Genomic DNA, 22,906 nt, shown 5'->3' with positions numbered 1-22,906 from the left:
TTTCACTTGCTGAACTGAGTTACTGCTATACATTCCATTTTCAACAACTGAATTTATTGAAAATAACATTATTTATGCATTCGATGTTAAACACATCCTACTTAATTTTATAAGTAGGATTTTCTAAAATGTCGCCCCATCATTGTGCATTTCACAGAAACTTTATTAGCTTCAGCTGTAAAACCAAATGCAATCCAGCAGATCACAAATTTTACATTTAAAAGCTTGTGCAAATGTTTAAAGGCAAAACTGTTAAATTGTCGCCCCCTGTGACCCCAATAGTTCACATTTTCAGGTCTTAATTGTATTAGGACATGCTGGACGAACCATCGTTTTAGAAATGAAGGAGCTTCAGAGAGACATTACAAAATCCAACTTTGGTAGCAGAAATCTGAAAACTTCAGCGCAATCTGTTTTCTGCCAGACATCCAGAGGCGTCTTTTTAGTTGCAAACGATCCTAATGGTATCTTGATCCAGTAGAATGACCGATAAGACTCAAAAAGAATCTAAAAGAGGAAATGTAGCCTAAGAATAACAATGAGTAAAATACCTTTATCCTTTTTATCCCCTGTAGCCAATAACGCATCAAACTGAAACAGTGGCCTGCTATAAGTGAGTGAAAGGAGATCAGCAGGAAATGGACAAATAACTTCAGACTGCTGACATTTAATGAGGCATGATGGTTTGGGTTGATGCAGCCCTTATAGAGGAAAAGCACCTCAGCTGGTAATCCTTATAAATATTCATGAATCACTAAACACTGGAGCGAAGGCATTAAGCAGAGATAACATCAGTTCAGTGCTGTAGCTCGACTAGGAGCTACGCATCAGTGCGGCGACTGTACTGCTCTCCCAGCTTCACACTATTCTACTGCACATATAAAACTACACAAAACAGAAACTTTACTAGATGGTGGACAGTTTTTTTTGTTTGTTTTTTTTTGCAGGTTTGTTGCTTCTTCACATCTATTTTCAATGCCCGGCTGTGATCGTAGCACCGATTATTGCCGCTACATGCATGACAACACATTCAGGTAACATGTCAGTCGGGGTGGTTCTGTAAGGAACTTTGGACCAAGACAACACAGGAACACACGCTGTAAAATGTAGGTATTTGCTGGTGGAGAAACGGAGACGTCCTTTTGTAAACATTTGATCGTTTAAGCACTGTATGCATTTATAATCACAAAACCTAAAAAGAAACAATAAGAAAACTTGTTTTGTCCAAGAGCTTAAAAACACAGCTTGTCCCGTAAAAGCAAGGCACTTATTCACATCCGCTGCTGAGACGATAGAAGTTGGCAGTGATCTATGCTGTGCGGCAGCTTCCACCCGATCCTTCTGGACGATTGTCTTTAATTTGCTGATTCAACTATAAAAACGCCAGCTACCAATCAGAGGTTCCTATTAGACGGGTGGATTTTTGCAATAAAAACCTCGAAAACAAAAGGCAGCGCCACAATCCAGACGTGAACCGTTGTCTTCTTACCAGCAGAGTCACAGGTCCTGTTCTGCTGCGCACTGCTGCAGGTACCACTCGTACAGTTTCGCCTGTGAAGCAAAAGCACACTGGCAATATTAGCATCCGTGTCGAAAAGAAATGAGAATCCCAGCCCATACGGTGAGATTAACAGCAGAGTTGGTAATACAGCACAGTGCACACATGGTGGAAACACATGGTGGACAAAAAATAAATAAATAATGACATCTTTTATTGCAGTCTGATGATCTCTCTGTGATAAATGTTTGAAAAATCCAACTTTTATTAGAAAATAATTGTTTTGTTATCTGATCAATGAATTACAACGGTCCAGATGAGAGCAGGTGAAGGCCTGAATGACCATCGTTTATGTAATGAGTCGACCAAATGTTTTGGATCATCATCCGGGTGAAAAACCCAATTCTGACCCATTGTCATTTAAATGGAAGAGACCTGGAGATTATTCCTTTAAAATATTCTGGTGTTAAAAGACTCTCGACGTCATGCAGTCTAACAAGGTTTCCGGGCTTTATGAAGAGTAGCGGGCGCACAGAATTCATTCATTGCTGCACACCGGAGGCACCAGGAGTGTTTGTTGAAGAAAAGCTCAGTCTCACTTTCATTTGATCGGGCCTCAGTGGCGTTTAGGAAACTTCACACATTTCCAGCTGCGAAGGAAGGACAGAAAGGCTTTTTTCTGGCATGCCTCCAAAACAACCGCTTCGTAGCGACTCCTGGTTGCCATGGAGTCTTTGCAGCAATTATCTATCAGGAAGCTTTGGAGATCGTTTTTTTTTTTTTTTTACTGCCTTCATATGAAACAAGGCCTGTGTAATATTTACACCCGAGGCATTCAGGTGTTCATTCATTCATTCATACAAAAAAGGCAGAAACCTGTCCGTGTTAATGTTACTGCAGCGCTGTTATGAATGGAGATCATGTACATTAAAAAGAAAAGGAAAAACTGTTTTATAATGTATGTGTTCTTTTTAAACCAAAATGATATATTGTTTTTGAAAAAGGTGTAATCTAAAAATGTGCTTCAGTTAAATATACTTCATAGGAGTTGTTCGGTGACTTTGTTACAAACGATTATTACAAATTTCTAAGAGACAGACTACGGCTACGTTCACACTGCAGGTCTTGATGCTGAATTCTGTTTACGGAAGTAACGGTGAATGTAATTGTTTCCAGAAGTGTTCAATAAAGTTTTGTTGGGGGGGGGAAAAAAGCAGATACCGGCCGGCATCTTTCCTTGTTATTATTTAGAAAGCTGCTGAGTGATGGGAGCCGACAATATTAAGACCGCATCATACCAACATGAAGGTAAGAAGAAAGCAGCACAGATACCAATGGTCTTGTATGAGCCGATGTGACGAGTGAATTTCTCCATTGTGAGATCAATAAAGACTATCTTATCTTATCTTATCTTTTACGGAGGACTACCTGCTGCTGCTGTGTGTGGATGTGTAATGAAATGTGAAAGACGGATAAAATTCAACAGGAACAGTTCAGACAGCGAACGCTGCGAAAAATATCCGATACGTATCTGAATTAGTACCACGTGTGGAAGTGGTGCAAATCAGATTGTTTTTAAGGAGTGAAAAGATCGGAATTGGGCCGTTCACACTGCTGTGAAAAAGACAGATATGGGTCGCAAATAGGCAAAAAGATCGGATTTGGGTCGCATTTCCCTGCAGTGTGATCGTAGCCTGAGTTACTGAAATAAAAGACTAATTTCATAAAAGCATCATTTTAAGGCTTTTTACACAAAAACGTTGTGAGGTGTTCACTGCTAACATTTTAGAAATGTGAATCGGTATTTTCCAACTAAAAACAATTCAGCAACTATGACATAATTGAATGAGAAGCCAACCTAACCTTTTTAGTTTTGACAATATCATGGATATAATCACTGTACTCCATCATCTTCCTCTTCTCCTTCTTCGTCAGAGTCTTGTTCCTCCGGCTGAGAATAAAGGACAAAGAACAACTGGAGTTACAAGTGAAAAGGTAAAGAGTTTGTCTGCATGTTTGTTTGACTTTGAAAGACAGGCTGGATGCTTATCTGATCTCCTTATGCCTTTTATAGAACCTAAATTCACCCCAAAAAACCTCTTTAAACATTATCTGACAGTGAAAATCAGCTTATTCTAATAATTTAAAATCACATATTTTTTTTAGTTTACTTACAAAAGTTTTAATTTTTCACAACTTTAGGAAATTCTATTCCACATGGTTTAGAAAATCAAAAACCAGGAGAGAATTCACTAATTAATTAGTTAATTAAAAAAGAAAATACAATATTCGTTATTTTCCAATGTTGCTTAAATGAACATTTAAAGGAGACTTTTACCTTTTCACCTAAGGGTTTTGTGAAAGTTTGAGAAAAAGAGACACAAAGTGTGCTTACTTTTAAAATTTGACTCATGGTGCATTGATTTTACAGATTTTTTATACAGATTTTAAATATATTAGATTTTGAAACACCTTGACGGTGCAGCTTGAACACATCTTCAGTGAAGGTGATGAAGGATAAACAGGCTTTTCTTAACCAGGAAAAACTCCATTTCACTTCATATCTAAGAGCTTTTTCTATAACTGAGTATTAAAAAAAACACTACTATGTTTTTTTAGAAACAAGACTAAGGCAGCAACTAAAACATGATATAAATATACTGAAAAGAGATATAAAGTGCTGCAATCTTTGTTCCAATAAATGACTATATCCTCTTATTTTATATCAGGTTTAGGATATTTTTAATTTTTAAGCAAAATAAATTTTTCAGGGGGCTCGTGCCAAAGGGTGAATGTCTAGTCTGTCTTTAATTAAAGTTCAACAGCAAGACATACAACAAATGTAATGAACAAATGCAAATCAATTAATAAAATTGAATTTACAAGAGCAATAGAAGAAGCAAAAAATGAACCAACATGTATATGCAATTCCTAACTACATATAATGCAGGGCCTATTAGGAAAAACCTGAACAATATAACTTTTTACATCCAAAATGAAGACCTTAAGTTCTAGAAAGAAAGTCAATGTGTCATATTATAGTGAAGGTTTAAGGTTTTCTAGTTGGGGTTTTAAACCATCCAACGTGGAGATATGATTTGTTTTTACCCTAAAGTCTCTCTGAGAAACAACTTCTGTAAAAACAAAAACTCGTGACGAGGCGTCGTTCTCTTTTGGGACGACCTTCCTGAAGACCTGCCGGCGGCACATTGGGGTTGAGAAATCTATATTCTCAATACATATTAAATGTTTTCCCATTTTAATATCTTATCTGTCTATAAATTTGTTTTAACTTATTTGTTTCTTTTTAATGTGCCTTTAATTTCATAATTATCAAAGGTTTTTACAAATATTTTAGTTTTAATCATAAATAAACTCTATATTATGTTGAAATTATTTTGATATGGTTTAAATAATACTTAAACCATATGGTTTTGTTTGTTTTATTAGAACTTCCTTGTTTTTATCAACCTCTGGTGGTTCAATCTGTCTAATAATCATAGTTAACGTTCATTTGTCTGCAAACTTGCTCTTGTTTTTAACATGTGTAAAGATCTTTATGTTGCATTTAATGCTGCAAGGCATTTTATAAAACAAATTTGATTGATTCACCCGGGTTGCGCAGAATGCAGGATATTATGTACCTTAGAAATGCCGTTTTAAAGGATCTTAGTCAAACATGTCATTAAGTACGTTAATGGAGGTTTCTACTCACCCTGCAAAATATTTAGCCAGGAACAGCAGGAGGTAGCAAAAGGCCCCAAAAGAGAGTACAAAAACGACTTGTTTGTCTTCTGGTATCCACTCCCATAAATACATCACTATTCCCTGAGAGAGACAGATGCACAGAAGGTTTTGTTACCGTCTATTATCAATCATCACCCTCAATTAGGATTTCCTCAACTTACTGTGAAAACAGTGACGGTCTGAGTCGGACCTTCGCCCAGCAGCTCGTGAAGCTGCTCCTTGGAGAAGGTGCTCACGATAAAACTAAGGATGAAGAGGAACGGCAGCAAAACGCCCAACGCCCCGAAGAGAACCGAGTGAAGACGGACGCTTCTGTTGGAAGCCACGTCCACCCTGTGTGCACAGCAAAAAAAACTCTGATTTTAAATGCTTAATGCAGCGACATAGTCTCTCTTTACATTCATTTTATGCACTATTACATTACTGGGGGGAAAAAAAAGCTGAATCCAGCACTAAATCCGACCTGTCCTGCTCCAGTTTGCTGCTGATGGTCGAACAGATGAGGTCAGAGTCTTTCTCCAGCTGATCCAAAGTCTTCTGGACGGCCTGGTTGATGGTCTTCTCAATCGTTTGACAAACGCCGTCAATCTGGTTCACACACCTGCTCGGCTAAAAGACACAGACATACAACAAATAATGCAACTGGACTGAGGGCTAAAAACGTCTCTTGCATCTAAATGAAGCAGAAGGTCAGGGAAATTCTGCGACAAATCCTTGAGGGTATTTTTGACGGACAGCCGCGTGCATTAAGCTGAAAGTGAGGCTGCTCAGCAGAAACAAAAATGACCAGGGCGACTGAAGGGAGGCACCAATCAGTCAGGCAGTGCAGAGCTGCGGGACTGTGGAGCACAAGCGGCTACTGCAACAACTTTAGATGCAATTCTTAAAGCCATATAATCGACTCTCATCAAACACCACCAAGGAAACCGAGAAGAAAGCTCCAAACGTTAGAGAGAAACTCAGCTTTAAGCAACGCTCAGCTCTGCAGATCATCTACAAGGTGGGAAGATACTAGGCAGGGAGGCCAGGAGATTCTGACTTTATTATAATAGCCTCGAGTAAAAAAACAGAAACAGGGCTTAACTGAGTTTACATAAAAAAAAGGTTAAAGAGAAATATATGACGTGACGAAGCTGTTGCTTTAAAGCATAAATATTTTCCATACTACTGCTGAAGTAATTTAAATTAAAGGAACATTTGGAAACAGATCAGATCTCAACTGGAAAAAGACATCCATACTGACGTGGGATGGGTAATGTGTTAGCAACCAAAGGATGCCGCGTCATTTGGTGAAAATGAGCACTGTAATTTCCCTCTGGGATTATTAAAGTATTTCTGATCTGATCTGATCTGATTATCAACCCACAGCGGGCTCAGTCTGAAGTCAGAGAAAGTGAAACAGAAAAACTGGAGCCGCCGGCTAGTCCACTTTGATGAAACATTGCAGAAACTCTAGATGTTCCTCAGTAGGTAGTATGACCCCAGCGTGCTTCTATGCATTCCTGACAACGTTGGGACGTCCTTCCTGTGAAATGACGGACTGGGGTATCTCCTCCCAGATCCTGACCAGGGACCAGGGAGGAGATAGACATGATGTCCCAGAGATGCTCTGTGGGGTTTAGGTCAGGAGTGCATGGAGGTCACTCAATGGCATCCATTCCTTCATCCTACAGGAACTGGCTGCATACTGCTGCCACCTGAGGCAGAGCATTATCATGCACCAGGGTAAGGTCTAACAATGGATTAAACTAAGGATTTCATCCCGATAGCTAATGGCAGTCAGGGTGCCCTCGTTTTTCCTGTACAGGTCTTTGCCTCCCCAGACCAACACTGACCCCACTGCGAAAAGGGAACTAAAAGTAAGTCAAATTTTCTTGAAATTAAAGTATTTTTTCATGATTTAAGCAGATAAATGAGACTATTTGACAAAGGAATAAGATTTTTGCACTTAAAATAAGAACAATTCATCTCTATCATCTAAATTTCAAGTGCTGGATGTCTAACTATCTTATTGTAGGGGTAAAATTACTGATTCCATTGGCAAATAGTCTTATTTACCTGCATAAATCAAGGAAAAATACATTAATTTCAAGAAAATTTTACTTACTTTTAGATCCCTTTTTGCAGTGCCACCACCAAACCGCATCAGTGACCCAGTGAAGGTCCCTTTTTAGGGCTCTGGCAGAACTCATACTGTTCCTCTTTGTACAAAGGTGCAGATGCCGGTCCTCTTGATGGGTTAAGGACCTCTGATGGCCCTATCCTGCTCCCAGAGTAGCCGCCCGTCTCCTTGAATCTCCTCCATGCTCTTGAGACTGTGTTGGGAGACACAGGAAACCTTCTGCCACTTATCGATGTCCCGTCCTGGTGGGGTTGGACTTCCTGTGCAACCTCCATAGGGTCACATTATCATCTCAGGCTGCCAGTAGTCACTCTGACCCTGGTCAAATGTAAAACTACTGAAAAGGAGTCGAAAAGATGAGGAGGGGAAATAAATGTGTGGCCTCCACCTGCAAAACCATTCCTGTTTTTTGAGGTGGTCTCATTGTTGCTCCTTTAATGCAGCTGCTGTTGATTTAATTAACATTAAAACAGCAGATTAACAACGTCCTCTACTGCAGGTAGGAGCAGATCTATAATCCACGGGTTAAATTTACTGGATGCTGAATAAAAAGTGTTCCTTTAAGTTTTTGAGCAATTTTCATTATATTTAAAATAATGCTTTCACACTTTAACTCTTATTTTGATACAAAAACATTAAATATATCAGAAGCTTTTATGTGCTAGTTGCAAAATATTGTAACTTTTGCCATTCTGTAGTTAAGAAGACTAGAAACATTAGGAAATGATGGACTTTTTTAACATTATACAACCGCTGCATTTCTCGATAAAGCTATGTCTGGAAGATACCGCGTTATTTTATCAAAACAGATCCTGAGACCAAAAATAATAAAGTCCAATAAAGGAACAACCTGTAAAAGATGCAACACGCTGGAAAATTACCCTCTGTGGGTTGGGGATGTATATTGTCGGCATCTCAAAACCACATTTGTTGAGGCCTGGACGGCGGCACAGCTCCTGGACAATCTGCATCATTACTCTCTATGAAAAAAACATATATAGTTATTACTTCTGTTTCTGGGTAAACCATGATACATGGGTCATCAACTGGCGGCCCGCGGGCCACATCCGGCCCACCAGAGCTTTCCATCCGGCCCCCGGAATATTTCAAAATTCAGGAATAGCATAGTGAAGAGGATGTATGTATATATATATATTTATTTTATTTTATTATTTTTACTTTATTTTACGAAAGCATCTGACCCTCTCAATGTCTGCAGACAAAATTTCGGCCCTGGGACAGATGCAGTTGATGACCCCTGCCATAAAACAACCATCGTGGCTAAAGTGGACCTGCCTGTCTGTCCGTCTCCTTCCCAGCTTCGTCCGCTTTGCTGAGATAAAACAACAGCTTGTCGCCACATTTTTCGCTCAGCTTCTCCACGATGTTGAGCGTCCGTTTGCACAGCGCCTGACCCATCGGGTCAAAGAAGACAAATATCAGGTCTGCCTGCTCTCCTGCACAACGACATACCGCAGCATTAGCACCTGCGAGGCATCTCTGGCAACACCGGATACCTGAAAAGGCCTAAACACCTACCCAGCCAGGTGATGGCGCTGTTGACATCAAAAGGGTAGATCATGTCCCCGTCCACCAAGCCGGGGGTGTCCACAAACGTCACCAGGCTGAATTTCTTCTGCTTGGAGGTGGAGATCTCAGCAGACAGGTAGTCCATCACACCTGGGAAAAAGACGGACTCTGGATGAACCAACGCCAACAGAGCTGAGTCACTGCAGGATTCTGCTGTATCTGATGTACGCAGTGTGGTCGATACTCTGGGGGGGGGGGCTCATTAATGCAGCCATCTTGAACTCCAAAGTCAAACTTTTTGTCCTCTCAAACTGGCAATTTCACAAACTTTGTCTCTTTTACGCACTTGCAACACGCTGCATTGTCTCCTGCACAATGTTTAAGGTCTCTGAACCCCAACGTCTGCCGACAGCTCTGTTGTCACTGTTACACACAACAGCTCTTCAACTGGCAGCTTTAGTGTGCGCCGTGGGACGTAAAGCTAGCCAGTGAAGAACGACTGTGAGGCAACGCACTGCGAGGTTACCACAACGCATCACAGCTACAAGTCCCCCCGTTCGAGCCACTCCTTATATTTCCCAAATGTATTGATTTTAAAAGCCAATATTTGGTGCCGAAGTTACAGTTTAAGGAGGATTTTTCTCTAATCCACACATTGTCAAAACTATACATTGGTGCTGCTCGAGACCATTTGGGATCAGTGTTAAACCAGTTAACACCATCCAGGTGTTAAGTTGACGGTAGCATGAGTAACTCTGAAGTGGTCCGTCTCCATTGCTCCACCCGCTGTGCACGATGCAACAGTAGCGCTGGCAGACCTGCAGCATGATGCTGCTACCACGCCTGATAGCGGCTGCATTGTTCTTGGATCTGAACGCCTTACCTTCACTCCTAGCAGACGGGCCTCTCTCGTTATTGAGGCCAGTTAGCTCAATATTTGCCTCCTCTGACCTGTTCAGCTTTTCTACAGAAGGAATTGGGCTCGGATGAGAGGAGAGCTTCTTCCTTTCGCCATTGGGCAGCAACCATGGTGTCTGGGCATCTTCTACTTTACTATATGACTGAGCCCTGAGAGGGTCCGCGGTGATCTTAAACATCCAAACAGACGACCTTTCGCTGGACTGTGACATTTTGAGTCGGATGTTTAAAAGTGGGATCAGTGTCAGGAAACCGCCTTGATGTATCCATGCCTTGTTGCGCTCTGTCCTCCCTGCTTCTCCCCCCCCCCCTCTCTCTCTCTCTCTGCACACATTCCCCCAGAAACGGAGCGCAGGCCTGGGATGACACTGAGGCTGTTTTATACGAAGAGGCAGGTGTCAACACCCGACACAAATCACACCCTTGTGCTGCAGCGAGCAGGACCACCTCTGCTGCTGCTGCTGTGCCACATTAGCATTCCCTTACCAACAAAATATCACAACACACCTTCCAGATTTCTGCACTCTTTTAAAAAAAAAACACGATTTTAAAAAAAAAGAGTTGTTAATACCATCTGTAAAGGAACTCGAAACGCATTCAAATGCTGATTATCTGCACTAAAGTCAGTCACGATGGCTCTTAAAATAGAAATGCTTGCAAATGCGCTGCACGAAACTAGAAAGGGAAGTGCCTCGAGAAGCGTTAGATAACAGTTTGAGCCGAATAAAAAGTCAAAGAGGGAGAACAGGTAGCGATCGTCAACGTGAGCGGAGTTCCTTGACTGAAAGTAAGAAAGCTTTTGCAGCAGACTCACAACAGAAGAACGACGGGAAAACACTTCAATACTGCAGCAGAGAGGCTTATGCCAAATTAAACTAGGAAAACTAGAGTGACTGCACATGTTTAAAATGAAACACCCCTGTTCTTAACAACAATTCAGCATTTCCTGCGTTCCAAGTCCAGACAACAAGTTGAGAGCACGGAGGCAAGCAGATTTCAGGTTTAAACATTTGCCGTTCAAGCTTAGAATAACACTGGAGGCGTTTCTCCACGTTAAACCCCCCGGAGGATAATCAGCATCTCCGGCCACGTAAGGATATATGATGATCTTCTGATGAGTCATCCTCAGTCCCTGGGAAAGCCTAATAAAAGCCTGATGAGCTGCGCTTCCAGAGGCAGCGAGGAAGTTCAGAGAATAAAAATCCAGCCTGTGTTCCAGCGGCACCGGCGGTCCGACTCCGGCCTGCAGAGCAGAGCCGCTGCTGCTCCGTCGCCTCTAATGGCCGTGACATTTCTCAGCCGCCCCTCCTGACTACACTGCACTGCTGTCGACGGGGCGTGTGACTCATACGCCATACCATGGTCCGCACCCAGTGAACCCTCTCGTTCTGCACACTCCCCCTGTCAACATACACGCGCACACCCCCCACCCCCTTCAGCAGCAGCAGCAGCACAAGCGCTCAGGCAGCAGGCACACCCAGTCGCTCTCCAGTGGCTCCACTTCTGCACACGTTCTCACTTTCATATAAACGAGAGTCATCTCAGCTGGCTGGAGTCCGCTCCAAACACTCACCTACAGCGTGTGACGAGGACGGGGAAACAGGTGGGATTTATAACTTAGACCCATGTTGAGCGAATGGATGGAGTCATTGTTTAATTCTTCTACTTTACTATCAAAAAGCCACAAATTTCCAAAGAAACCCATTAAAAGTAGTATTCATAAACAGGTTTCTCAAGCTTTCTGGAGGTCTTTCAGAGTTTTAATTTAGCCCTGTCCTGCTTTTTCACTCACTGTCACTAGAAGAGCTTTTTTTTTTGTCCCTTTAGCCGCTGGAGACATAAATTATTCAGGCGTAAAAAGGCTCTTAAAGCTGACAAATCAACCGCTGTTGTGTCAATTTAACAGAAAAACTGTTTCAAAATTGGTTATTCCTAATACTTTACACCAGGCATCTTTATAGAGATAATATTGTTTTTGCTTTATAATCTATAAAACAAAGGTAACAAATATCTATCTATCTATCTATCTATCTATCTATCTATCTATCTATCTATATATATATATATATATATATATATATATATATATATATATATATATATATATACACACACACACATATATATATAAATATATATTTATACATACACACATATGTATATATATATATATATAGAGAGAGAGATATATATCTATATATCTAGATAGATAGATAGATAGATAGATAGATAGATAGATAGATAGATAGATAGATAGATAGATAGATAGATAGATAGATAGATAGATAGATAGATAGATAGATAGATAGATAGATAGATAGATAGATAGATAGATAGATAGATAGATAGATAGATAGATAAAGCATCCTTTATTGCAGCAGCATCCTTTTACACTGAAAATTTGAGAAAAATCCAATATTTATTCATTAACTGTGGTGCAATTACTTGCATTCCTAAAAAACCCACTAATTTCTACACAATTTACTGTTTTAGCTGTTCAAGGGTTTTGACAAAACTCTAGTAAGTAATCCATGACTTCCTTGTTTCCTGGAGTATACAAATAACGTAACACAGAGGTCCGTTTGTGTAAGCCCCGGCCCACTAGGCTGGACGAGGAACCTGTATTCCTCCGGCCGGTAAGAAAAAGTTAAAAGAGCCGCAGCAAAGCGCGAGATCTTGAGGTCAGAAAGTCTTTAAAAGAACCATCAGATGCAGCCGGAGCTGTTTACTTTGGGTGGATTGAGCTATTCAACAACAAACATCCAGGCGGGTTTGGTTGTGAAAAGATGAGCGAGGTTGTGGCAAAGCACTCGGTACCCACTGGTGGAAGATCTGTGATGCTGTGGGTCTGTTTCTTTTCCATAGGCAGACTGCATAGTATGAAACCTTTGAAATTTCTAGAGATTTCAAAGGAAGATCTGATAAACTCCGCCAGAAATCTAAAAAATGGCTCATCACTGTGTGTTTCGGGAGGACAATGATCTCAAACAAATGGTCCCATCAACACAGAAACGGTTCACCAGACACAAAAAAAATTAGAAATAAAATCAGCCTTCTTCCATGGCAATCTGTCCTCAGACATAAATTTAGTAGAAAAGCTGGGATTTTGTTAAAAATAAATGTTTTCTCATCGCTACAATACATTTAATTTTTCCTAGACTGAATAAATGTACTGAAATTATAAAGCTTGCTTTATAAATGGTCTATGTGAGATTCCACCACTGCAACATTAAATAAAAGGTGAATTTATTTAGTTTTTTTACACATCTTTATCAGGGGTGGTAAAATGTGGGTGACACTATGGTATTGTTGTGCAAAGACGATTCCCAAAGTAATATTAGCTGAATAATTGGGAATTAGATCAGCTGCAGGATGAAAGACCCATCTCTGTCGTTGTACCTCTTACATGTTGCATGTCCGGGTACAAAAACATGAAATAGAGTAAAAACACGAAGCCAAACTCCAGAGAATAACTTAGAGCACTCTATTATACTAGATTTCCTGTATATCTGAAGTAAATTATAGAGAAAAGAGCTGTGCTGTAATGTGAAGGAGGAGTGTTAGAAATGTCTCTGGGTTCTAAGAAGGCAGAGAGAATATTTAGAGATGTGAGAAAAAAAAAGATTGCCTGACGCGTAGTTTAGTTTTTAAATTTTAAAACTAAATCTTTGCAACAAACTTAGATCAACAATTTGTCAGAGCAAGTTACAGTTTTTTTTCACTAGTCTTACAGCGAGAATCACTTTGCTTTTCATTAGGCCGTGATTAAAAAGCAACAGCAATCAACAAAAACTCCAATCAAATGTCTTTCTATGATTGCTTGAGCTACAAGAGTGACCCTATTTTAATTAACTCCTGATTAATTTACTAACGAGACAGCAGAGTAACATGCTGACGCAAAACCTCATCACCTGACCAGAAACTGAAGCTAAACACACTGTCCCCTTTCCAGAGACACTCCAAAATAAAAGCACGTCCGAGCCGTATGAAATCCATACCAACAGTAGACGTACACAAAACGGGAACCTAAAAGAAACGTGATCAATCGAACACAAGCAAACACGAAAACAAGCATCCTGAAGCTTTTTCCACAGCATCAGTGAACACATTTTCACACAAATTATACAAAAAATGTCAAGAAAAAAAAGATACAATAAGAAATTCCCTTATTATCCTACAACGGGGAAATTCGGGAAGTAACATTTTAATAAGTTGTTACGTGTTTCCTACTTAAAAAAACGTCAAATCTTACCTTTGAACTCAAGGAGAGGCCGAAAGTGAGGGTAGAGATGTAATGTTGCGTTTCCCTGTGAAAGAGTTAAAAATGCGACGTCAGAGAGCCCCTCGACAAAAGCTGGATATCCTGGCTCTTGCCCCTCTGCAGTCCTGCACTGTAAATATTTTATTTCCTCCTCATCACTTTGACCAAAGCAGGTTATGAACAGGGAGCTAAAGCGTGAGAGAGGATGGAGAGGTAGGCAGCTCCCAAACCTGTTTAAGTGCTGCAGCGATGACTCAGTGGGTGCAACGGAGTGCATCCCTGAGGCCGGATGCATAATGAGAAATTAACATTTAGTTCTAGTTCTCCTTGCTTTCATCAACCCCCATAAGTCCTAAAAACCAAGCGCTTCTGCACCGTTTGCATGTCTGCATGCTGCTCTTACCGTCAGCGACTCTCTCTTGCGGCCGCTTGTGATGAAGGTGAAGCCCTGAGTTTCAATGGCCACGCCGGTTTTCTGAATGTGCTCCTCGGCGTACCTGCAGAGGCACAAACAGAAAAAACAGAAAAAGTTCAGCATAAATGTATTCGTAAGTTTCAACTGTGTCGTTCCCACGTACGCCTCAGATCGGACCTTTGTCAGGCTTTTTTAAAAAGGGGAAAGTGAAACCTCTCATCCCACAGATGATGCCTTAAAACCTTCGAGAAAGGAGTGTTTCACAAATCTCGCTATGCAGCTATTACCTAAAGCCAATTGTTCACATAGCACATGCTGGGGTGAAGGATTTTACTGATGTAGAAATACAGAAAAAGCTCATTATAAATGACTGATTCATATATTCAGAATTTTATAGCATGATTAATGTGTGAAACTCTTGTTCCTTGAGACAGATCACATGTACCCCTAATTTCAATCAAGGTGGTAGGGGGAAAAAACATTATTCAAATGTGTTGTTATTTCTTCTGTGGTGAGAAGGGGCAAACTCCTGTTCTGATTTATGATGAGCCCAGGAATATATATATATATATATATATATATATATATATATATACATACACACACACACACACACACACACACACAGTATATTCTTCTTGTCATAAGGTTAGAAACTGTTTCTTTATGGTCCCTTTCCATAAATATCAACATCCCAAAGAAGAAAATGTGTCCATCCTCTTTGTCCCAATGTCCTGATTGTATTTTTTCTTAACCTAAATGTACAATGGCGGTTCCTTAAGAAATGGCAACTAGCCCCCTGCATTAGATATTTATCGAAAAGCATATGTTTTCTAGTTTGTTTGAAAAAGGTCATGTAGCATTAGCGGCTCTAAACCGGTTTTATTTGGCTGGGCTTAGGGCAGAAATAGCTCTTTGGAATGTGAAGGTTGCAAGTCCCTAAATAACGGGGAAGAAGGAGGGCTCATGGGAAAAAGCAGCAAATAAAACAATATTTTACGTTTGATTTCAAAGTCAAAGTATCTTTATTTTCTAAATTAGTAATTCATTAAAAAAATAACACATACATTAAAAACAGTTGGTTAAAAAAATATTATTTGAAAGCAATAAGAACAGTGGCAAATTGAATATCCCCCTGGTCAAAAGAAAATTAAAACAACCAAAGCTCCTCCTGCCGCTTTGCACACATGCACCCAGAACCGACCACAGAACTGATTATAGGAGCGATTGCAGAACCAAACTGTTAGATGAAGAACTCATGCTCTGCTTCACTTTACAGGTTTCCTGTTCATCTCTAACTAAGCACCCGTTAATGAGCTTAAATGATGACGGGATGAACGAACGGTGGTATTTACAGAGGAGAACTCTGGAGCTTAATCTGACTATTAGAAATCATAACATCTGTTAGTACACCAACACAAAATCTCTGATCCGAATCAGAATAACAAAGTTGACTGTCTGACTATCTTCCTGCTGTTTAGCTTGAAATCGATAACTAATTAGTTTAAGCAGGTTAATAATCAGCCTAGAGCAGCGCTCTTAGCTGACTATTGTCCACTAAAAGCCATTTCAGACTCAGGTCTTTGACACTTGAGTTATCGCCAGGTGGTATTAGTAAATGCTGAAACTGTGTTGACCTCCTGTTTCCCAGCACTGATGGTGCAAATAAGACGTCAGCTGATTACGATGGTGAAGCGTTCACAAGCACCACTTGTTTAGAACAGCGTTGATAAATTACAAGCAATGATATAGTGGCATCTGATTTATGTGTTTAAACTTTCTGCCTAGATGAGCATCCTTTGCAAAAAACACAAAATAAAAGAGCGGGACAATCAAGCAATTAACGGAATGAGACGGACGGCCGGGTCGCCCTTAAATACAAACAAAAAATTTCAAGCTGTTTCTAACTTTAAAAAACGCTTGCTTCCAAATTGAGGGGCAATGCTGCTCCGAGAGAGCAGGATGTTCACATGGATGCCATTTGACTCAATTCCCCAAATAGCTATTGTTGCTAATCCTAAAATTAAATGTAAGCTGATAACTTAATCAAAATGCTCAAACATCAGCATCATAAAAAAAAAAAAAAAACAAATAAAAAAAAAAACATGGCAGTCTACAACAAAACTAGATTTCCCATACCATCAGCAGAGTTGATGCTGAGGACCACCAGAAAGGAAGTGGTGGGCTGGGCCTACTCAGATTCAGACTCAGATTCAGACAAACTTTAATGATCCCAGGGGGAAATAACTTGTTACATGCTCCAGAATACACACATTGTTATATATATATTTACAATATTCCACACATGTATTACCATATCACAATAGTCATATAATTTCCCTTGGGAATCCCAGTGAAGTGATGGTGATTGTTTGATCCCATTGAAGATAGGTCGTTTATCTTTCGGGCAAACTGTTACGTTTCTCATCAACACACTCCCCAACCATGCTATGGCCTACTGCTCCTGCGCATCACTGCTACGGCATTGATGTAACTCATCTAAAGCAGCACATAACATTGCTTAATCTCACGCCACATTATGCTGCCTTTACTGGTGAACATTCACCCAGCCGGCGTGATGGCACGATGCAGTGACCTGGAAGTGAAACTGACCGAGTGACCCACTTTCTGGCTAATTCAGGTTAATAATTATTTCAGCAGGAGGTGGCACTATTAGAGCACCAAAAGGACCCCTCCCAGATGGAAGCTAATCTTTATGTGTGGACATGAAATCACAATACAGTGAAGCAAAAGTAACGCACCCTATCCTGCTGCAGCAGAACGCTGAATTTCACACTATTGATCCCAACACACACACACTATTCAGCGCATCAAAAGTGACACACACGTCCCACAGGACAAGACTTGTTTGGATTTATTCCACAGAAAGCCTTTCATTACCCAACAGCCTAATCTGCAGTGTGACAGCAGCTTCTGTAAACAGGTTTAGTGCAGATATTGAGTTTAACATGTACATTATAACAGTATCTTTTAACTATTAAATGCTGGATTTTAATCTACTCGTCTCAAAAGGATAAATGTGAATCTGAAAAAAAAAAAATCCTGATCAAAATCATTAAAATTCGTAGTCTCCAATGAAACCGACAGGAACTGCGAATTTCCATGGAGGCAGTAAATGACAAGTAATGAGGAACACATTTTTACCTGAAATGCCCAACCCTAAACAGGTACTTACTTGAGGAGTATTTGTGGCAAAAATATATGAAAAATAGGGATGGGCGATATGGACCAAAACTTATATCTCAATATTTTTTGCCTGAATGTCAATATACAATATTTATTTAATATTAATATGATTTTCTTTTCATAAAGTAATAACAAAAAGGCGTCTGAATCAAAGCTTTATCCCAAATGTCTCACAGGCACATTTCTTAAACAAACAGCTGTAGATAAATATGAAAAATGGCTGGAAAAAAAACCTACTGGAATATATAAAAGTGTAATTCTAATGCAACATAGAGCATCTCAATATAAACCATATAGTCTCATCTTATATCTCTTTTTTTATCTCAATATTTTTAGACTCTAGATATATTGCTCAGCCCTAATCAAAAAAACTTTTAAAACTCAAACAAATACTCTCGAAGACATGCCCTAGGTACATTTTATATGAGATAATATCTATGGCATATCGCCACATGTGGAGCAGAGAGAGTTTAAAAAAAAAAAAAACAGACCATTGCATATTGGCTCGGCGAATTTTAATAAAAAGAGATGTTCTACCAGTTAATGAAGGAGCTCTTCCCAGCAGAGTGGTTCCCCATGATCATCACGATAATCTTCTTTCTAGGAGGCAGGAGCCGGACTCCGAGGCTGCTGGCAATTTTTACCAGACCTGGAAACACACAAGAGAATCAGACATAGGATAAGGGAAAATATTGATTTGAATCGTATTAAGGGTAAAAACAAACATCTGATCTATGATACTGAAGTGACCCGTTAAATGTGTGTGTGTTTAGGCAACAAAATACCGTCATAAACTAAAAAAACAACAATCTACAGTGAATCATCTAAACTGCAAACAGATGTTGAACAGCTGTGATCTTTAGACGCTCATGCAGCACAAAGAAGCAAAGTGGAAATCACCGAGAAGCATCAGAAAAAAAACATTAGGAAACATTGACAGAGTTTTCTTAAATGCCATCTTTACACACAAACATACCAAAACTGATCAGAGGCTCATTGAAGAGTAACTAAGGCTCAACTGCCAGAAAAAAACAATTCCTCTTATTTAAAGCTTTGAATAATCTTCGTTAGAAGTATTTTTTCTGAGGTGCATTTCACACATGCACCTTCTAGACCAAAGTGGGGGTCGGATGCAAGATAATATGTTGCCAATGTGCTAAAAATATTTCGTGTTCCCTTATTTGTGAAACCAGTACCAAAGTATAAGTTTACAAGATGCTCAACGTTCCTCGTTTTAATGCAAGGCGAAGGCAGCAATATTTTGTAAACATTCTTATAAAAATACTACTTTATTCTTGTAATAATTTTATTCTCATCATTTCCTCCACAGAAAGGAAAAAAAAAAATCCCACGTGCTAAAAGGGGGTCACCAGTCTCTGTTATTTTAGGGGTTGCAGGCTGAGAGGTTTGGGAACCCCTGATCTAGATCTAGACCCCTCAGATCAGCAGATGAAGTCAGGATCAAAACCTGCAGAGCCACCTTAATGGAGACTAGAGGGCAGCTGGCAGTATTCAAGTTTTAACCACAAACACGGGACACGTCTTCTGAGAAAGTCATTATTGACTTCATTTTTCTTTTTTTCTTTTTTTTTACATTTAAATTTAGTTCTTAAGGTTTAATCCAATTGTCATCTTTTAGCTCATTTTTATTTTACTTTGTTTCTTTGAGATTTCAATCATCACATTTCCACATATCTATTTGTCTTTTATCAACAGTTTAATATATTTATGTGTCTTCTATTGCCTTCCCTTTATAGCTTTTATTATGGCAATATAAAAAAAAAGCCATAATGCTTTTAACATAAACAGAACATGAAGAGGGCGGGTTTGTTTTTAGGCCTATATCTTCCATCTTATGTTGCATGAAAAACGCTTCAGAAATAAAGGCTGATTGATTTTTGAAAAACATGAAGTTGACGTCCTGTTGAGCCTAAAGGGGAGAGAGAGTTTATCAGGAATTTCTTTTCTTTTCTTTTTTTTCTTTTTTGTTTTAAAAAGAGCGAAGAAAATGCTTTAAATCACACTGTCAGGGTAACGTCCACACTTGGAATGAACAACATGAGCAGGTTTGGAGCGACGCCGACCTCTGTCCCAATGCTGTAACCTTGAAGCGTGGCACTGCTTGTTTCAGCAGCTTATGAAACCACAGTGGGAACGCTGTACAATACCGTTGCTCAGCACACCCAGACTTTTCCCCCTTTGAAAACACTGAGAGCATTTTAAAAGAAAAAAAAAAAACATAAAAAAAAAGAACTGCAGTGATGAGCAGCTCAAATCCAGCCTCATGCAAGAATGGAAAACAAAACGCTTTATAAATCATGTCCATATAGGTTGTGTAACTGCGAATTTGGCATGATTTTCATTTATTTATTGTAGCTGCATGCTAGGTAGGGATGCTTCAGAAAGAAAATCATTTATTGGCAATATTACTGGTAAATATTGTGATGTTGAAATTAGCTGTGATAAATTCACAATTTCCTCTCTTTCTCTCCTGCGCTTCCGACCCTCTGTGACCGCCAGTGACATCTGCAGCATCATCTGCATCCAGTGTGGGCATCGACTGCAGTGAGACTCCATCCAGCAGACTGAACTGCATGCATTAGCATGTCAAGACTGAGCCGTAGGAGCTTAAAGATCCCTTGTAAAACTATTATTACTATCGCTGCGATGACGATATATTTGCCGTATAATGTGAAGCCATGAAGCTCGGTTAATTGGAGATTGTTAATGGCACCTGGGCGTGAGCGTGCCCATGCATTGTTGTTTGGTTGTAAAGTTTGCCCACAGTGGTGGCTTTCATATCCAATAATGATGAGATCCACTTCAGAGAGGAGGTCTACAATCTCCGTGTGACAGTGTCATATGGGAGCTGCAGGACAGGAAGGATTTAGCATGGGTGGTGAGGACAGCACAGGGGATTGTGGGACACGGTTTATGCTGCAAGATCTCACCCACCCTGGCATTGCATTATTTGTCCCACTTTCGTCAGGTAAACGATTCAGAAACATTAAATCAAAACCTAACAGTCTTAAAAACAGCTTATTTACCAAAGCTGTGAAGGCTATCGCCCCCTGCTAAGGATCTAATACGCCACCAGCCCAGTTCATGGACTCTCGCAGCACAAGCTGGACTTTATAGAAATACCACGTTTCATTTTTAAATATACATCCATGAACATGATGACTTGATTTGTTCCTGTGTGCTACGTTTGATTTCTGAGCCAAAATTTCATTTTGACTCTTGGTTTTTGTCCAGTGCATCTCTGTGCTTCTGAAGAACTCCTGACTTGTCTTTTGCCCAGTGACTGCTGGAGACGGGAACCAGCTCCCGGCCACCCTGCAAGGACTACTCCGGTAAAAAAAAAAAGAGAACCGATGGCTGGATGCAACACAAATCCTGCGTTTGAAATCTTCCCCTTAGATTTTGCATAGCGGCTGCAGGCGGGGGCATTCTGATCTGACATGACCCAAGTTCTGGCCTACAGAGAAACATCAGTGCAACTGCTTGTGTTGCATCAGAAACTTGTAAAATAAGAAAAACATTCTGGTTTTCCCACTTTAGAGGGCCTCCAACCACCCTAGACTGCTTGCCTGAACCGAAGCTGGCAGACATTAGGCCCTGGGAATGCTTCAAGCGCAGATCTGTGTAATAGCTGATCTAGAAGACAGGTAGGACTGCTCTAAGGGGACAGGACGTAATTCAGGGTGAACCCACAGATTGATTCTGTCTCCCTTATGCTCAGATACTGACTTTATTTAATGGGCGCAACCTTTGTTAACAGGAAATGTTCTCAGACGTACTGTAATAATCAAGTTACAGCATTGGATTGAGGGCCATCGCTCCTTACCACATGGGTAATCGGTGTTAGACGCTGACTGCTGATTAAAGTGGCAGTAACAGGTTCATTTCTCCCTGCCGTGTGTGACATTGGCAGTGAGCGCACAGATAGGGGCGCTGCCCTGCAGAGCTGCAGAGGAGCCTCTCCGGTTCAGGTGTCAGCTTGTTGTTTTGTTTTTTTCACGCTGACAGCAGCTGCTGGAGACCACTGCACCACCTTTCACTTTTACGCCATAAATCAGCCTTAAAAAAACACTTCTGTGCAGCATTACGCAGCAATCTCCCACCGCCTGCCTGCATGCCTGCCTGCCTGCTGGCGCTTTAACGCCGCAGTAATCCGGCTGGATGTTGGGTATATTTACCATTGTCGCCGTCCGCATACAGCGTGTGGCACTCCTTCAGGATCCTCTCGCTCGGCGTGGTGATGGCAGACTCCAGGGGGTTGGCCACAGACCGGGGCTTTCTTCCCGACATGATCTAACCGCGAACTCACACGGAAACCGCGGATCTCCTTGCTGCTTTTTTTTTTTTTTTAGAGGGGGAAAGGTTTCAGGGTTGCACACACGCAGAAACTCTGCTCCTGCTGCGCGTCAAAGAAGGAGCGCCCCCCTGTGGTCAAACACTGAACCTGCGAGGCCTTACTCATATCTGGCTGTGCTAGACTCGACTCTGAAAAGACCAACCTAATGTTCTGTCCCTATAATTAATTCTTAGCAGAGGTGTTCATAATGGGTATTTTATGGGGAGTGGTGGCCTAGTGGTTAGAGCACAGAGCTTTGGTCCCAGAGGTTCTGAGTTCAACTCCCACAAGCTGCCATTCTTGGTCCCTGAGCAAGACCCTTAACCCCCAATTGCTCTCCAGGCACTGCACAGTTGCTGCCCACTGTTCCCCAAGGGGATGGGTTAAGATGCATAAGTGAATTTCTCCATTGTGAGATCAATAAAGTTCAATTATTATTTATGAGACAAACATTTGAGCCCGATTAAAGACTTTACCACCATTTTCTAGTGCAAATGATGATCTAAACATCTCACTTTACAATGTCAGAGATATACTTGTTTTAATATAGCCTTTAATCGTGGAAAACAATTTTCCTCACAAATATCTAAAATTAATCTCAACATTTCTGAGTTTATTTTGTGATAATGTACTCCTCCATAGCTAATAATTTGTTTTCTTTAATCTGCAATGGCCCTAATCAGATCTGTTTGGGATTAAAATCATGAGAATAAAGTAATAATATTAGGAGTACAACAAGAAACGACATTATGAGAATGAAATCATATGCAATATTACCATTGAGAATATATATTGGGATATAACCCGAATAAAGTCACACAGTCGTTTGCACAAGCGTTTCAAAGTGCTGA

The 22,906-nt window shown here is 40.4% G+C and overlaps 1 protein-coding gene across 1 annotated transcript; it reads right to left on the bottom strand.

The window, feature by feature from the left end:
- On the bottom strand, positions 1-22,183 carry si:dkey-98f17.5 (uncharacterized protein LOC569123 homolog). Its single transcript, XM_012863547.3, has 12 exons — positions 21,898-22,183; positions 18,236-18,347; positions 14,480-14,573; positions 14,068-14,122; positions 8,907-9,047; positions 8,664-8,824; positions 8,249-8,347; positions 5,709-5,854; positions 5,407-5,578; positions 5,214-5,326; positions 3,362-3,449; positions 1-1,551 (listed from the first exon to the last, which is right to left on the bottom strand). The coding sequence occupies exons 1-12, from the start codon at positions 22,007-22,009 to the stop codon at positions 1,498-1,500; spliced, it is 1,347 nt and encodes a 448-aa protein (XP_012719001.2). The 5' UTR covers positions 22,010-22,183; the 3' UTR covers positions 1-1,497.
- Between the last annotated feature and the right edge of the window lie 723 nt (positions 22,184-22,906).

Source organism: Fundulus heteroclitus, chromosome 12, assembly GCF_011125445.2.
Source record: "Fundulus heteroclitus isolate FHET01 chromosome 12, MU-UCD_Fhet_4.1, whole genome shotgun sequence".
Lineage (NCBI taxonomy): Eukaryota > Metazoa > Chordata > Actinopteri > Cyprinodontiformes > Fundulidae > Fundulus > Fundulus heteroclitus.
This window is presented reverse-complemented; position numbering and strand designations above follow the sequence as displayed.

What these genes read in the sequence shown, in the direction of transcription:
- si:dkey-98f17.5 (XM_012863547.3), bottom strand. Translation starts at nt 22,009, where the DNA reads ATGTCGGGAAGAAAGCCCCGGTCTGTGGCCAACCCCCTGGAGTCTGCC. An exon ending in GCCTCTCCTTGAGTTCAAAG is followed by an intron (nt 9,048 to 14,067) that starts GTAAGATTTGAC and finishes TCTTTTTCCCAG; the next exon opens with GTGTGATGGACTACCTGTCT. An exon ending in CAGCGCCATCACCTGGCTGG is followed by an intron (nt 8,825 to 8,906) that starts GTAGGTGTTTAG and finishes GTCGTTGTGCAG; the next exon opens with GAGAGCAGGCAGACCTGATA.